At 40.8% G+C, this 17,264-nt stretch overlaps 1 protein-coding gene across 1 annotated transcript; it reads right to left on the reverse strand.

The window, feature by feature from the left end:
- Positions 1–222: 222 nt before the first annotated feature.
- Eif1ax (eukaryotic translation initiation factor 1A, X-linked) lies at positions 223–16,276 on the reverse strand. Its single transcript, XM_005407808.2, has 7 exons — positions 16,014–16,276; positions 11,468–11,551; positions 9,529–9,632; positions 8,278–8,328; positions 5,508–5,589; positions 3,751–3,842; positions 223–556 (listed from the first exon to the last, which is right to left on the reverse strand). Exons 1-7 carry the CDS (start codon positions 16,027–16,029, stop codon positions 551–553), a joined length of 435 nt encoding a protein of 144 aa, XP_005407865.1. The 5' UTR covers positions 16,030–16,276; the 3' UTR covers positions 223–550.
- Positions 16,277–17,264: the final 988 nt, after the last annotated feature.

Here is a 17,264-nt window from a genome sequence, read left to right on the forward strand (position 1 = left end):
AGTAAAATCATGAGAACAATGTAATGATATCAAAATTAGTATAAAATACCTACATAAATATGGAAAACAAATCTCCTGTTTTTTTTTAATTCAAATGCAGATTTAGGCCTCCTATAAATCATATCAAAATCTCAAGGGAACATCTAGGTAACCAGAATATACAGAAAGATTTTGTATAGTCGATAAGCTAGTTAAAAGTTAGGGGTTAATCATAATCCATAATGAATACAAGGCAAATGGTTTATTCAAAACATCCATTTACTTACTGGAAGTGGTCAAAGCAGGAAAGGCAGTAATGCATTATTGTTTGAAATACACGTGGTCTTCTATCCGTAAGCTCCATTATATCAATAGAGCAAAATGGGCTTAACATTTCACGTAAGATAATTCGTCATTAACAGTTTTTACAGAAACAAATACCTTAGAACCAAATCATACTGCCTTAATAAGTTACAATCATGCTAATGAAAACTTCTTGGAGGGTTATGGCGAAAATTCAAACTGTAGGACAATCTTCCGAAAAACTGGAATGTAAAATGTTGGGTTCAATTTAGATCTGAAAGGAACAGAAAACATCAGGTCAAAAAGAAAAGACCATTTCCAGTCTACTACATATAAGTAGAACTTTCACTGCCCTAGGTTATCTGGGAAACAGGTACTTCTCAATTCTGGGATGCTGTCAGTGGTCTTTATGATGTCCTTTATAATGCTACATGTTACACAGAATTTGTTTTTTGCAGTAGTGAGTACTGAACTCACACTACGCAAGCACTCTACCACTGATGAGCTATACCTCAGCCCTTTTTATTGTTTTAAGTGAAAAGTCTCACTTAGTTGCCCAGCCTGGCCTCAAAATTGCTATCCTCCTGAAGTGCTTGTTATTACAGATTAACTTCCGTTATTACAGCATGTGCCACCATACTTGGCTAGAATATGCTTCATGAAGTTTTGCATTTCTTTCCCTTCTTTTGTGCTACTGATGTAAAATTTGGTATTTTGGGAGTGGGAGCAGACACAAGGAAATATGATCTCTTTAAGAACCTGACAAGTATGTCTGAAATCTCTTCCAGTTAACCTGGTATAAGAGTATAGCTAGAACGCCTATAAACCATCTGGAGAATGTGTCCAGGAAATAGTGTTCTCAGGAGCCATGGCAGCTTTCCTCTGCGGCAGGCCCTTCCCCATTCTGCTTCTGACCTGGACTGAAACCTCTAAAATCATGAGGCCAAATAAACCTTTCATCCTTTAATTTGTTGGTGTCAGGCATTGAGTCCCAACAATGACAAAGTGACTAATACAGTGTTAGCCACAGCTTAGTCACAAGAATTTTCTTGGCTCAAGATGTCCAAAGTGAAATACATTAGAAATTCTGTGTTCTTTTCTATTTTGGGTTTTTAAAAAATGTGTTGAGGACTGAACCCAGGGCCTTGAGCATGGTAAGCACATGTTCTACTGCAAAGCGAAATCAAGGCCAGCCTGAACTGCATAGGGAGACCCTGTCTCAAAAAGACAAAAAACAAAAACAACAACAACAAAAGAAGTATACCCCCAGCCCTATACTGCACTATGCTTTAAAATCTGCACGTCCGTAAGAACAGTACCATGTTTAAAAGCTCACAGGCACATATGCACTGGGGGGGAGGCACTCAGATTCTTTGTAATTCATCGTTCGGAGATGTGTCAAAATTTAAGACTGACTAAGGATGAATTTAAGGATGGCTATGTGATAAATCTAATGTCCACAGGTTTCAAATCCACAGATTCAATAATTTACAAGAAATATTTAAGGAAATCGTGTCTGTACTGTATACACATTTTTCCTGCCATTACTCCCCAAACAAGACAGCACCACTCCCTATTTAGCATCTATAGAATATTAGGCATTCTATATAATCTAGAGGCAATTTAAAATATATGGGAAGATGTATGTGGGTTATGTGCAAGTACTGCAGCTTTGTTTTGCTACCTTCCTTCCATCCCTAGCCCTTTTTAAAATTTTAAAAATTATGCCAGGAGTGGTGGTGCGTGCCTGTAATCCCAGCACTCAGGAGGCTGAGGCAGGAGGATCATTGTGAGTTCGAGACCAGCCTGGGCGACAAGGTGAGCTCAAGGCCAGCCTGAACTGCAGAGCAAGACCCTGTCTCAAAAAGACAAAAATAAATAAGTTTTTAAAATTTCTTTTATTAATTATTATTTTGGTGGTATCGGGGATTAAACTCAGAAGCTTTGCAGTGAAATACACTAGTATCTTGGTTTTACGATTTTGGGAAAGATGAGTGCATTTGTTTTTGTGTGGGGAAGATGGCCTTGGTCGTGTTTTTCACCCAAGGTGGAGTCTGAATGGAAGCAAAATTCTGCCAAATGCTTTTGTTTGCGAACAGAATGAATCTGTTTGCAAACAGAAGCATTCATGAACCAAGGTGTTACTGTTCAATCCTTAGCTTTTTTAAAATTTTGAGACAATGTCTCTCTAGTGATCCTCCTGCCTCATCTTCCCAGAGTGGTACAAGTACAGGCATGCACCAGTATGGGCAGCTTCAAATTCTACACCACTTATATAAGGGACCCGAGGATCTGTGTGCATATGTGGGTCCTCGAATCAATGTCCTGAGGTGATTGTATAGAACCACATGTGTTTTTGCCCGAATCAGACCTAAGAAAAACTTGCCTTGTTATCTTTGAAAAGTTCTGGTAATACCACTGCACACTTGTGATTGGGAACAACTGCTTCTAGATACTTTGAAATTACATCTTTGACTAAAATCTAACAGTATTATTTTAGAGTTTTTATATATGGGTGCTTCCTGAATTACATTCTATGTAAAGGGGGTTGAAACCAGATTTAACAAGTTCCCACTGGCTTGAACCACATGTGATACATGCATGACTGCCCCATCAGGTGGTTTTACCACTGGTGGTACAAATGGATCTAATCACTTTTATCAGTGATACTAATAAAATTAATAAAAAGCCACTTGATGGACAGTCACATATGTATTACAGATGATTGAAGCAGCCTAGCAGCAAGACACACAAATTATGACCCTGATGTGAACACATAAAAATAACTTGTTACATCAGTTACTAAATTTATATTGCAAAAAAAAAATCACGTTTGAATTTCACTTAAATACAGTAACAGCAGAAAAGCACTCTTTTGGGCACTACTGCTTTATTAGGAACAATATATTTTCCTCAAAATAAACATGCCAAACCAGGAGTTTACCAATAGTGCACACTCAACAGATAAACCCTTTTAACAAGGCTTTCAATGAATGTTCTAATTTCAATACTTCAACATTAAGCTGGCTCAAACAAACAGGATTATTCTTTAACATACTAATGCCTCACTTGAGAAGGTAGTTCTTTTGATGTTGTATTTCTCAGATGTCTACTCCATTTCTTCTTCTTTGCAGTGTTAGAGATCAAACCCAGGGCCACTGCACATTCTACCACTGGGCTATGTCCTCAGCCCTAAATACTCTGAAGTTATGATTAGAGTACCTGACATTCATATTGCTAAGGCAAACACTGATTTGTTCTGAAGAAATAATGAAGAGTAATGTCTCAAAGCATGAACAGGTTGGCTGTTTTTCAAATACTGAGGATTTTAAATAATGGACAAGTCTCAAAATATACTCTTATTTAAGTGTTCCACATTCCCAGAATTAAAAGGACTTTGGAGAAAGGGCTGGTTCTCTATGGAGAACTTATAAACAGAAATGAGAAAATCGGGGTGCATCTACTTACATCGTCAATGTCCTCATCGTCATCTCCAATGTCATCAAACTGAATTTCATCATCATCTCCAGGACCAAATGTATCAGTTTCATTGATCTTAGCTAGAGACACAACAAATATATAATCATGATGTTACTAAAATGAATAATTTTCCCGGTACTGGAAAAAACCAAAACAATAAAAAATTTAAAAAAAGGGGGCACTAGGGATTTAGCTCAGCGGCACAGCACCTGCCTGGCAAGTGCAAGGTCATGAGTTCGAATCCCAATACTGGAAAAAAACCAAACCAAAACAAACAAAAAATAAATAAATAAATAAAATGAATAATTGCCCACTATAAATGGTTTGATAGTAAGTACTGAGGTATAAAAGAAAATTCACACAAGCCAACTTTGTAATTTAATCAAAGTTTTCATTTTCGGGAATCCTTCCAAACCTCTTATCTACCAAACCTACTACACATAGCAAAATATTATGCAGTATTTCCTCAAAGATCACTGCTCTATCAAGATGAAGAGTATTTGTTTAATTTTTTTGGTCATTCATATAAGTATTTTTAATTTCTAGCCAAGGCTGGTTCTAATTACATTAGTTTTGAAGTTATGACATCTTCCAGGTATGCTTCAAAAAAAGTTGTGAACAGCTGGGCGTGGTGGCATATGCCTGTCCCAGCACTTGGGAGGCTGAAGCAGGAGGTCTGCCAAGGGTTTGAGACCAGCCTGGGCTACACAGCGAGTCCAGGCCAGCCTGAACTGCGTAGTGAGACCCTGTCTCAAAAAAAGAAAAAGTTCTGAGCACATGCTACCTACTTTATTTCCTTGAGATAATATCATAGCTAGTTCACCAATCATTAGACAGACACATCAATCAGAAAGGTGCAATGAAAAAGGAATTAGGATATGCTAGGCCTTTCCAGGTATGAGTAATTCTTAGATCATAAATACTGATAGCCCCCAAACATCTGACAAGTAGAAAATGTACGCTTACAAAATAGTATATAGTGCCTGCTTTGGCAGCACATATACTAAAAAATAGTATATAAAGTGTATTTTCCTTCATGAGATTATGAGAGATTTAAGTTGTCTGTATTAAGAATGCATTGCTTTTGTATTTAGAAGGGGGAAAACAAAGAGTATTAGTTGAAAAAACTGCAGGTCACTATGATACAAGGATTAAATGGATTGAAGACTGACTTGTTAAATAAATCCTGATACTTTGGGAAGAGTTGCATTACAGTCTAGGCTGGCCCCAATCTTGCAATTTTTCTGCCTCAGCCTCTTGAGTGTGGGAAATGGATCGAAAACTGACCTCTTAAATAAATCCTGATGCTTTGGGAAGAGTTGCATTATAGTCCAGGCTGGCCCCAATCTTGCAATTTTTCTGCCTCAGCCTCTTGACTGTGGGATTACAGGTATGTGCCACCACATTCAGCAAGAATTATTTTAAAAAACAATTTCGTGGTGCAGGGGATTGAATCCAGGGTCTTATCCATGCCAGGCAAGGAGCCTACCACTGAGCCACACCCCTGGCCCTTCATAAAGGAATTTAAAAATATTACTGTAAAAAAATAATTCCTTTGGCATTACGCAGAAGCCTAGTACTTATAAAGCATAACTCCTCACTTAAAGTGTATTTGTCAGAAACAGAATTGTAGTAATATTTTTTCTTACACTATCTAGTATACTATAATAAATAAGTCTCCAAAATTCTATGAAAATTCCTTTACCTAACCACCATCTGACAAGTTAATTGAACTCAGTCATTACCATGCTCAGGAAGCTCGCCATATGCTTTTAGACTTCTTGCTTCATCCGCATTGTACTTTAGAATCACATCAGCTTTGTTATCCTTAAATACAAACAAGCAGGTTTTAGAACTGATTATACTAAAATATTACCAGTTATTTCATAAATTACTTTCAAGTTGAATAAAAACCCCTCACTACTTTGCAACAAATCCTTCTCCCTTTCTTTAAATTTTAAAGTTTTAGGTTGGGGCTGGGTGTAGCGGTGCACGCCTGTAATCCCAGCACTCAGGAGGCTGAGGCAGGAGGATCTTTGTGAGTTGGAGACCAGCCTGGACTACAAAGTGAGCTCAAGGCCAGCCTGACCTGCATAGCGAGACCCTGTCTCAAAAAGGAAAAATAAATAAATAAATAAAGTTTTAGGCTGGATGTGGTGGGAGTTCCAGGCCAGTGAGATCAAAGATCAGTCTGAACTACACAAGGATGCCCTGTCCTAACAAACCAAACAACAAAAAAATGTATAAAGTTTTCTATCCCTGCAAAAGATCCTTGTGTTTAAGCCAGAAGAAAGTTACATGCATAATTTAATAATGACTAACTAAATAATACATTCACAGATCTTAACTACACAAATGCAAATTTTTTAAGGTATTTTCTAATACACTTGGTATATAAGTTTCCTGGCACCATAATTTGCACGTTGATAAAACAATACAATTAAAAAAAACTGAGTCTCTGATAGGACCTAAGGAAATCTACATGCCTTTCCAGATAGCTGGACTTCTTAGGTTATATATCAATCAGGATCTTCTGGAGTTTTCAAGTTTCATGAAGATTAGTGGATATGAAACCTACCAATCTAGTTTTTTCTCTTTTTGTGTGTGTGTCTTTTTGAGACAGGGTCTCACTATGCACTTCAGGCTGGTCTCGATTGATCCTCCTGCCTCAGCCTCTCAAGTGTTGGGATTACAAGTGTGTGCCACCACGCCCAGCTACCCATCTAGTTTTAAAAGTTCTTTAGGTATTTCTGATGCAAATGTCTCACTGAGAAATACTGCTTTAAAATGTTTACACTTCTCCATTTGAAAAGAACTTCAGCTAGGGGTCAAAACTGAATGAAGGGCAGAGTCATTCAGATCAGAACTTTTTAAATCATCAAGTGTATAGAAGCCCATGGAGATCTTGTCATGATCCTTAATTTGATTAAGGAAGCCTGGGATGGGGGTCCAAGCATTTTTATTTCTGTCAAGTTCCCAAAAACAATGATGCTACAGACCACCCTTTAATTAGCAGGGTCACAGAAGAAAGATCATGTGAGATTACACAGAATTTTATTCCTTTCAGAACTTTGGTACCCTCTAATAGGGAATAATTCTTCCTACTTCTGAATACACATTAAAATGATGTATCGATTTAAAGCAGACTTTCTCAGCAAAGACACTAATAATTATTTTGAGCCAAACATATTTTGTGCATTGTAGGATGTTCAGTAACACCCGTGACCGCTATCTACGCAATGCCAGGAATGCTGCTCACACCCCATTACGACACCGGAAGTCTTCAGACACTGACAATGTGCCCTGGAAGGCACAAATGCCCACAACTGAGAACGCCATGATTTAAAGCGTACATTTCTTTGTTTTCTCCTCCTCCTTCTTCTCCTCTTTTTTATTATTGGGGATTGAACTTTGCACTGAGCTATATTCCCAGTCTTTTTATTACTTTACTTTGAGACAGGGTCCCACTAAACTGCCCAGGCTGGAATCAAACTTGCAATCCTCCTGCCACAGCCTCCCAGAGGGCTAGGATTACAGGTGGGTGCCACCTAGATGAAATTCTTTAATTCTGGAATATAAGTTAAAAATCAAGAGTGCAATCAAGGCTATAAAATACAGGTGTTATCAAACGGGGATGAGTTCCAACAGGTGGACCTCAACAGATCTCAGATCCACAATGAATATAAAGTCATGGTTGTGGTTAGAGATACTTAAGGGCCATTATTATCATTTTCTCTCCCATGTGCACATCTACATTCATAGTACATACTTAGGTCATACTAAGTAGGTATTATAGTTGCTTACACGCTTTTCTTCCTCTAATACCAAGCTATACGCCTTCTGTGAGATGGGTGCTTAAATCATGCTAGCTGTATTCCCTACAATAATGGTTAGATTTTTTTTTTATGTCTTTTTTGAGACAGGGTCTCGCTGTGCAGTTCAGGCTGGCCTTGAGCTCATTATGTAGCCCAGGCTGGTCTCAAACTCACAATGATCCTCCTGCCTCATCCTCCTGAGTGCTGGGATTACAGGCGTGTGCCACTATGCTTGGGTAGATTTTTATTTACAAACCAATAAATTTTTAAAAATTGGGGAAGAGGTCTGTTATGTATATATTTTCTGTTTTACTAATTAAAATTAAATAAAATCACCAGTACGTAATAACACTCCAAAAAAGGGGGAACTTTTAAATATAAAATGGGGGACCATTTATCTTAATAAAAACTTTGTGTTGACTCCGTAGACTGGCATTTGGAAGCTAGAATCCTTGGAACACCTGCACAATGTCTAAAGCAGCTACATTAGAGAAAGGGAGAGGAAGAAAAGAGCGGGAAGGGAGAAGGAAAGAGGAAGGGATGTTACAGGGATGAATAATCAAAGTATGCTACACGCATGTATGAATATGGCAACAGGTAACCCATTAGTCTTGATAAATAACATGTACTAATAGTAATAAAGAAATGGCTCATGAAATTCAAGCAAGTAAACAACAAAGACTTTTAATGTAATTTCTACCTGGTAATCTCGGAGACCAACCAATATGATGTCTGAGGTATTTATCCAAACCTACAAAAGAAGTCACCAGGTTATATTTAAAATAAAAATGAAGAATCAAATTCTAGTGTAACATTAGTTTAGAAATTAAAAGAGTTGCTGGACATGGTGGCGCACGCCTGTAATTCCAGCACTCAGGAGGCTGAGGCAGGAGGATTGTTGCGAGTTCAAGGCTAGCCTGGACTACAAAGTGAGCTCAAGGCCAGCCTGAACTGCATAGCAAGACCCTGTCTCAAAAAACCAAAAAAAAAATTAAGAGTTAAAATCATGAACCAATACCATTCCAAGTGGTTATCATGTAATAGAAAACTACATGGCTGTATCATCCCTCTCTTCCACCTATTTAAGTATACACAAGTACTGAAACTGTTTTAGCTTACGAACAGGATTGACGGGCTGGGGATTTAGCTCAGCGGCACAGCACCTGCCCGGCAAGAGCAAGGTCGTGAGTTCGATCCCCGGTACCAGAAAAACAACAGCAATAACAACAACAAAAAAACCAAACCAAGAAACAGGATTGAAATTACTAACCAAAAAAACCCAAACCCTTCAAAGTCAGAGCGGGGACTTTTTTGGCACTAGTGATTAAACACAGGGACCTGCAAAGTAGGCTCTACCACTGAGCTACATCTCCAGCCACAGAATTTGGACTTTTAAACAACATTATTCAAATTTTCTTAATTCCCTTTATAACTACCCTCCTAACCACCAAGCCAGAACCCAAGCAAGAGCCACCTATCAGGTCCCTTTAACTATCCTTAAAACTGGAATGGTTTTCCAGCTCTCTCTCCTTTCATATTAGCATTTTATTACAATGGAAGCTATTTGTTTTGCAAAATGGCCCTCAATTTGGACTTGATGGTTATTTCCTCATGATTCAGATTCTGGTTAAATATTTTGGGGGAGTATAAGACAGGTGATGCAAATGATTTCTTAAACAATGGTATGTGCATAAAATGACCCTTAGGATCTTGCGTTTTGACTTCAAGGTAAACTCTTGGGCCCATAAAAACTGTAAAGATGGAGAGCTTGAAATGTAATGTAGCTCAGTTGTAGGGCTTGTAGTTAACATCAAGAGGTCCTGTGGTCAATACCCAGAATGCACGTGCGCGCGCACATGCGCGCACGCGCGCACACACACACGCAACACAAATGATGCATTCCCCAGCCATGCAACCAATTTGTTAATGTAAAACAAATCTCCCCATTTACCTTTTTTCTCAATTTCCCTCTGATGTGACATAACCTCTTCACACCATCAAAACACATTGCTTCTAATCGTCCATTTCCCAGCATCTTGATTACCTGAGCATATTCTGGAGAAGGAGAAAAAGAAGAGTAGGGGATATTGCTCAATTCTTGATAAAAGCAACTTAAAATGCCCAAGCAAAATCGACAGGTAAGACCACATGGTTGTACTGGTTGGAAATAAATCCATGCAGTCAACATGTAAGTACAAGACAATTAAACACCAAGCTACTTAATGGTAGAGACAGAAACAAGACTCTGTAATGCTGTTTCTATTACAACCTGCCTCTAGTGTTAGATATGCTGTAATTATCTGCTCATTTTGAGTGAGCAGAATGACGACTCTCTTCATGATGGTATGCTCTACCCCTAGAGATCAAAGGTGGCTTGTCCCAAAATATACATTATACCTGATCAATCTCTCCCATTCCAACCCTTGCCCAATTTTGTTTTCCCTCAGAATCTTTAGAAGCAGAGCTCATGGAATTTGCAGTGCAAGTAGCTTAATGTTAACAATGTCTTTGTTAATTTCACTGCAAATGGAAAACACCAGGAAAGTGACTACGGGTGGTGGCACCGAGGGGACACATCAGGCGTATCACTTCCGATCCTTTAGGTATTTCATAAGACTGCTGCAAAGAGGCTATCCACTAACTTGTAAACAAACTCAAAAGTGGGGTTGACACGCAGAAGTTACCAGACTATAGTGAACCTAGCACCTCAAGGTGGTTGGTCCACTCAGAGGCAGCGTCTCCCTCTAAAGTAGAGAAAAAAATATGAAGAAAGAAAGAAAAAGCACTGTGTGCCAACAAGCTCAACTGCTAAGGGATGCTAGAATGACTAAGAAAAAAAAAAGTGTTTTAGCCAGAAAACATATTTTGTTTTTAGCAGCTTATATGTACAGCACGACTATATCCACCAAAAGCTCTATAGAAAGACAAAGCTGCACAGAGCGGTGCATGCCTGTAATCCCAGCCACTCAAGAGAGTGAGGCAGGGGGACCACAACTTCTAGGCCAGCCTAGGGACCCTGGTGAGAACTTGTCTTAAACCACTGGGGATGTAGCTCAGAGCTCCGTGGGTTGAAACCCCAATACTGAAAAAAAAAAAAAAAGACAAAAAGCTCTGTACTGAAGTGCTAGTGACTGGGAAAACAGTCTACTAGATATCATATTAACATTAAATTACCTGATCATGATATGTGAGAATGTTTGCCCTTAGACACACACACGTGTGAATGATGAAAGCTTTATGGGAGCTAACTGTAGGAAGATGCAACTTTTTTGTAGGCTTAAAATCACTCAAATATAGGGAAAAAAGCAAGTGAGTTGGTCAGAGTTTATCAGTGTTACATATCTTGGTCTTAAATAGTCTAGAAAAATCAAATGTTTAATTTTATTTTATTGTAGTTTATGAAATCATACCGCAATGGCAATGAAAATGGAGAGACCTTGGATTCATCCTTCAAATATCCAGTCTACTAAACTCGCTGGGAGGCACTGTCTAGTATCAAAATGGTTCACTAAATCACGCAACTGTCAACCGTAGCTTTCAAGGTTTAATTCCTTCTAAACTGTACAATTCATTCTTAGTTACAACACAAATGTTCACATAAAACAAGGAAAACTGTATGTTTACAGAAACTCCATTAATTCTCAATGCAGTCTTAGTACCAAAAAGAAATGATTACTGAAAGGAAGGCTCTAGAAAGTATAAGGAATGAGAAATGCAAGCCTGGTGTGGTGGTGCACGCCTATAATCCCAGCACTTGGGAGGCTGAGGCAGGAGGATCTTGTGTGTTCGAGACCAGCCTGGGCTACAAGGCCAGCCTGAACTGCATAGCGAGACCCTGCCTCAAAAAGACCAAAAAAAAAAAAAAGAAAAAAAAAGTTACAAGCTCTCACCTTGCCCATCTTCTTTGAACACCAATTCTCTTTTTTCAGATTCATTCTCGTTCTTACCTCTGCGCCTGTTTTTACCTCCTTTACCTAATGGGTTTTTAAGAGAGAGGAAAAAAAAGAAAAAGACATCAAGTATGTGCAAAACAGTATGAAGAAAAACTACATCAAGGCTTATAAAACTACCTTCTAAAATTACTTCCATTTAAAAATTCACCTAATTTGGTTAGTCAGTCCTCTTAAATTTATAATCTTCTATCATATTAAATGTTAATATATCACCCACCCTGCTGCATGGAATTTCCTTTTGGAATTTTCCTGAGACAAAATACAAACAAACAGCATATATTATGTAAAAGTACAGCATATAGAAAAAAATTCTACCTTAGTACATGATCTTTGCAAATAAAACTGTAATTACATACATGGTGATTAACAATACGATGAATATTTACATTTAAAAAATTTTTTGCAGTAAAAGACACATTGCCATTACCCTCCCTCAGACCCTCTCCCACCCTTGGCTTCAAGCACACTCACCCCATTCTTTTTGCCGCTTTGTAAAACCCCTCGTGAAACAGGACTTCCAGCATGGATTCACAAGGTGGCAAGAACGATGGGCCAAGTATGTTATAAGTGAGGGGGAATATTTTGAGGGGGATTCGTGACGTGTCTTTTACTGTAATAATTATTTCTTATAAATTAAACATCACATATTTTGATCACATCGTACAAATATTCTAAGCGGAAATCTTGGATGCTTTGTAAAGCGAAGCCCTATGCCAGGAACCTGATGTTTCCAAAATGAAGTAGGGAGAATGGACATGGAGCTGTGGTTCTTCAAACTTGGTATAAGAGAACACCATACATGTTGCAATTTCCATTCAAAACTCAATTTATGCCAGGCACTGTGGTGCACACCTGGAATTCTAGCACTTGGGAGGCTGAGGCAGGATCGCCACAGGTTCAGGGCCAGCCGGAACTATATAGTGAGACCCTGTCTCAACATACAACCCTAACAACCTCAATTTACTTTCTTTTACTTGTCAGCCTTGTCTGTTATATGATTAGTGACCCTCCTCTGAACTATTCTGCTACAATGCCATGTGCTTAGTTTTCATGATCATCCTATGAGATGACATTTATTCCCCATTTATCAATAAGTTCACTGAAGCTCAGAGAAGTCAGATAACTCACTTAAAATTATAGTCAGAGCGGGGCAGTCATTTCCAAAAGTCAGGTAAAAGGCTCTAAGTGGTAGTGACACCAACAGGCAGAGGTGAAGACTTGGAAGCAGCAAGAAGTTAACAACTCAGAACATTCACCTTTGCCATTGCAAAGACAGACATCTAACATTTTTTTGGTTGCAGTGCTGGGGATTGAACCCAGGGTCTGGAACATGCTAGGAAAGCACTCTCCAGTTCCAGACATCTAAATTCTTGAATCAGTGCACTTACTCCCTCCTGGGGAAGTCTGACATTCTTATGTGCTATTGTCAGGTAGGTCTCTACAACTTCCTGATCCATCCATCTCAATCCTTAGAATTCTGTATTTAAGACATGTTTAGGGCAAACCAAAAATGTTTTCTTAGAGAAAAGTACTTCAAGCCATTATGCAAGGCAGATCTTCAAACTAAAGTGCAAGCTGCAGGAGGGCCAGGATCATACCTGCTCTGTTCAGTGCCTTACATACTACAGTTTGGCAAGTGTAATGGTTGATATACTGTGTCAACTTGCCAAGTTTACAAGCTTAACTAAGTGACTCAGCAGGGGGCCAGGGTCCTCACTTTGTAAACATCCTCATCCTGTGCAAGAGAAAGAAAAGGGAGGTGGTGTGGGTTTAAGGGACCCCACCTAGGGTAGAAAGCCTGCTGACAATATAAGGGAGGAAAGCAGGCTGGCTCCCTGCCTTTGCTCTTGCTTCCTTTGCTGTGTCCCACCACTTTGAACTGTTGCCCCTGTGCCATGCCACCCTGCCTTGGAGCCAGCTGATTACTGAAACCTCCACAAACAATGAGCTAAATAAACCTTTGCATTCTTAATTTTGGGTGTTGGGTATTTTGTCCCAGGAGGAAGAAAAAAGTAACCAAAACAGTTAAAGTCTTCAAATGAACCAATCAAGAGTAGTCCATACATCCTGGAAGAGTAGTGCTCTTAAAATCACAGTACCATTTCAAAGAGTAGGAGCACCTCGCCCCAAATGCTCTTTGTTCTGGTTTGTATCTAGATGTCTCCCCAAAGCCTCATGCAGGCACCGGACGGGTTTCTGGGGTTTGTGACTGATTCATGGTCCAATGCGGGGATTATGGCTGTGAGTGCTACACCCGCCCTGGGGCGGGTACCCTGCATACAATGTAAGGTAGGGAAAGAGGTTTGCTCTTTCTGCTCCTTCCCCTTTGGTGCCTGTTGCTTTTGAGGTCTTCTGCCATTGACTGCACCCTTCTGCAATGCCACCCTGCCTTGGACCCTGCCCTAGTATGGACTGAAACCTCCACAAACCATGAGCTCAATAAACTTTTTCCTCTTTAATTTGGGCATTGGGTATTTTGTTTTGGCAACAAGAGAAAAGTAACCAACACACCCTTCAAGAGCAGGCCAAAGGATGCGCCTTTTCCTTATTTGAGGATGGCTTTCTAAGAATTTCTAGAGGAAATAAACTGGTAAGAATTAGTTCAAAAGCCATGCAACACATAGTCCACTGCAATTTTTGCCCACACTTGGGTTAACCACCACAAGATCATACTTACAGGGCTTCTGGACTTTCCAATGAAGATAGAAAAATAAGTATGAGCTTATTTCTGTATTACTAAACTTCATAAAATTCAAAAATCTTTAAACTAAATTGAAATTGTCAGATCCCCTTTTTAAATCAAAATAAATTCCCAGGTGGAATCTTCCCTAAGCAAGATGCAAAGCTAATGAACTAGATGCAGTTAGTGCAGAAGTCATGTCCCCTTGCAACCAAAGGGGAACCTATTATTCACCTAAGGGTGGCATCAACAACAGAAGGGAGATGATTTAGTCCAACAAATATTTATTGAGCATCTCCTAAGTTTCAAATGGTAGCAATCCAATGTGATTAAGACAGATGCTATTCCTGCCCTTTAGCCAGGAGTGGTGGTGGCATGCTTATAATCTCAGCACTCAGGAGGCTGAGGCAGGAGGATTGCCACAAGCTCGAGGCCAGTTTGGGCTACATAGTGAGTTCAAGGCCAGCCCCCATACTACATAAGGAGACTCTGTCTCAAAATTTAAAGAGTTTAGTGAGGGAACTGGAAATTTCATCAGTAGAAATGAAGATGAGAATACCTATTGATGTAATCCAATTACCATTTCAAAATAAATGATTTTACAGATTAAAAGAAAAAATTTAAGACTTTAAAAATGCCATGTTATTACACCATCTTTTCTATAATAATTAGTAGTAAAAATTCTTGCTACAAAACCTGCAAGTTTGATTTCTGAGGGCAGCATGGTGGAGTGGTCTGCGAGGACTGCACCAAGTCGTGGACACAACTGTGATGGGAACACTTTGAAAGATGTGAGTACTGCCATGTACAAAGAGTAAATGAGGAAGAATACCTGGTGCCAATCAAATATTAAGTAGATTTCACAAGCAGGCCTGAGTCAGGGAAGAAGATCCTAAAGATGAGCAATCAAAAGGAACTTCTAATATGCTCCTCCTCTCCCGTAGGAAATACAGTTTTTCCTATTTCTACTCGCACAATTTTCTGCCATACATGCTGAGGATACCAGAATTAACAGAAACACGGTGATTCTATAAAAGCAGGGTTTCCTTACGAGTGTTCTGCTTTAACTTTGGCCAAGTCTTCTATTTTGGAAATCCGCGATAAACTTACCGTCAAATGTGATAATCTGTGTATGTTCAGAGTATTTTTTTTATTCCCATCAAGGACACACAGTCTGAGAAAAAAGTAGCAAACTTAGGATAATATAAACCAAGTCTAAGAAAAAATGAAATGTGTAAAGAAATGTAGCAAAGTCCCTAGAGATAAATCTTAAAAATGTATCAAGGAAAAAAAGTCTCAAGATATCGCCCGCTGTTTCAAGGGACCAAGAAACAACCTCAACAATACTGAGCATTGTGGATAGAACAGCCCAGGCAGGAGTACCAGATGGGCACGAAGGACATGGCCCTTTTCAAGTTCGGAACTGCACCCGGGGATTAAATTCCCTAGCCCCGTAAAACCAAAGGAACCCATCTGCGATGGCCAGGAGGTCCACTGGCGGTGTCCCTAAAGGTCCCTAACGCGCCACCGTAGCCTGGCGCGAATCAGGGGCAAAAGCCCACATTCTCCCCTAGGAGGCCCCACAAAAATGGCGTCGGCTCCACCCCAATGTGATCAAACTGGGCAACACGAGTAACTTCCCCTCCTCCCTGGAGCCCGGAGTCGCACGCGGCCCGCCTGGCCACAGGCAGGCCGGGAGGGAAGGCAGGAAGGTCACCGAGGCCTGGGTGAGTCCGGAGGCCGCGGGCTGGCCCGGGGAAACCGATCGGAGCCTCGCTGTGGTCCGGGTCCGGGAGGCATTACCTTTATTCTTGGGCATGGTGGTAAAGACGGTCGAGCGGCTTCTCGGACTTCTTCCCGGGTGGCTGCGGCGTCAGCGACTCCTCCGAGGGGGCGCCCGGGGCAGCGGAGGTCCGCGTGGGTCTCGGCTGGAGCTGGAGGCCGAGTTGCGTGCGCGGGAGAGTCCGGCGACCAAGCTCTACCGCGATCCGCTGGCGCCCACGCTCAGCAGCAGCAAATGGCGTCGAGGCTGCTTGCGTTGCTTTCCCCGCCTCCCGCCCGCGGTGAGGCCCGTCCTCCACCCGCCTCCCCCTTCCCACCCGCCTCCCCGGCCCGGCTCCACAGCGCAGGCGTGGCCGACTGACCCTTATTGTTAGAGCCCAGGGAGACGCTTTCTGGGAGAATTGGTGGCTGCCACAGAGGACGCAGCGGGCGGGGCAGAGAGAGTGGGAGAGGCTCGCGTCACAGTAAGGGGCAGGCCGAAGTAGCACCGGCTGCTGATTGGCCTTCCTCTCTGTTACTTTGTAACAAACCCGAGGTTTGACAAGTTGCTGACTCATTAACCTCCTAGTTAGCTCAGTTTTAACGTGGCTCTCTGACCTGCCTAGCCAGTCTGGGAACCGATGGGAAGAAGGCCTTCCTGTCATCCATTACAAAAGCACATTTCCATGTCACTTGTTACTTTTAAAATATCTATCTTGGCTACCTTACTGTAAACCTTACCAGGCAGAGACCACATCTTATTACCAGCACTTACCAGAATGTCTGGCTCAAAGTGGGTGCTCAGTTCCCCCAGGCAAAAAGAAAGGGGGTGTTATAGTTTGTGTCTGGATGTCCCCTCAAAGCCTCAAGTAGTCATGGGGCGGGCTTCTAGAGTTTGTGACTGATTCATGGTCCAATGCTGGGATAATGAGTGTGAGTGCTACACCCGCCCTGGGGTGGGTAGCTTGCACACAGTATAAGAGAGGATAAGAGGCTTGCTCTCTCCTTCCTCCCTTTTTGCTCCTGCTGCTTTTGCTGTTTTCTGCTGCCATGAACTGTTGCCCTCTGCCACAAGCCACTCTGCCTTGGAGCCGGCTGAGAATAGACTGAAACCTCCACAAACCGTGAGCTAAATAAACCTTTTCGTCCTTTAACTCTGGATGTCAGGTATTTTGTCCCAGCAACGAGAGAAAAGTAACTAAGATAGAGAGATAGAAAAGAAGACTTAAATTCGGTATTAGGGGCCCCAATGTGCCCTTCCAAAATGCACATATTAAAGTTATTAACCCGCAG

The sequence above is a fragment of the Chinchilla lanigera genome, unplaced genomic scaffold, assembly GCF_000276665.1.
Source record: "Chinchilla lanigera isolate Chin_1 unplaced genomic scaffold, ChiLan1.0 scaffold00108, whole genome shotgun sequence".
NCBI classification, from domain to species: Eukaryota; Metazoa; Chordata; class Mammalia; order Rodentia; family Chinchillidae; genus Chinchilla; species Chinchilla lanigera.

What these genes read in the sequence shown, in the direction of transcription:
- Eif1ax (XM_005407808.2), bottom strand. An exon ending in GTTCAAAGAAGATGGGCAAG is followed by an intron (nt 9,633 to 11,467) that starts GTGAGAGCTTGT and finishes CTCCTTCTCCAG; the next exon opens with AATATGCTCAGGTAATCAAG. An exon ending in GAGGGAAATTGAGAAAAAAG is followed by an intron (nt 8,329 to 9,528) that starts GTAAATGGGGAG and finishes CTTCTTTTGTAG; the next exon opens with GTTTGGATAAATACCTCAGA.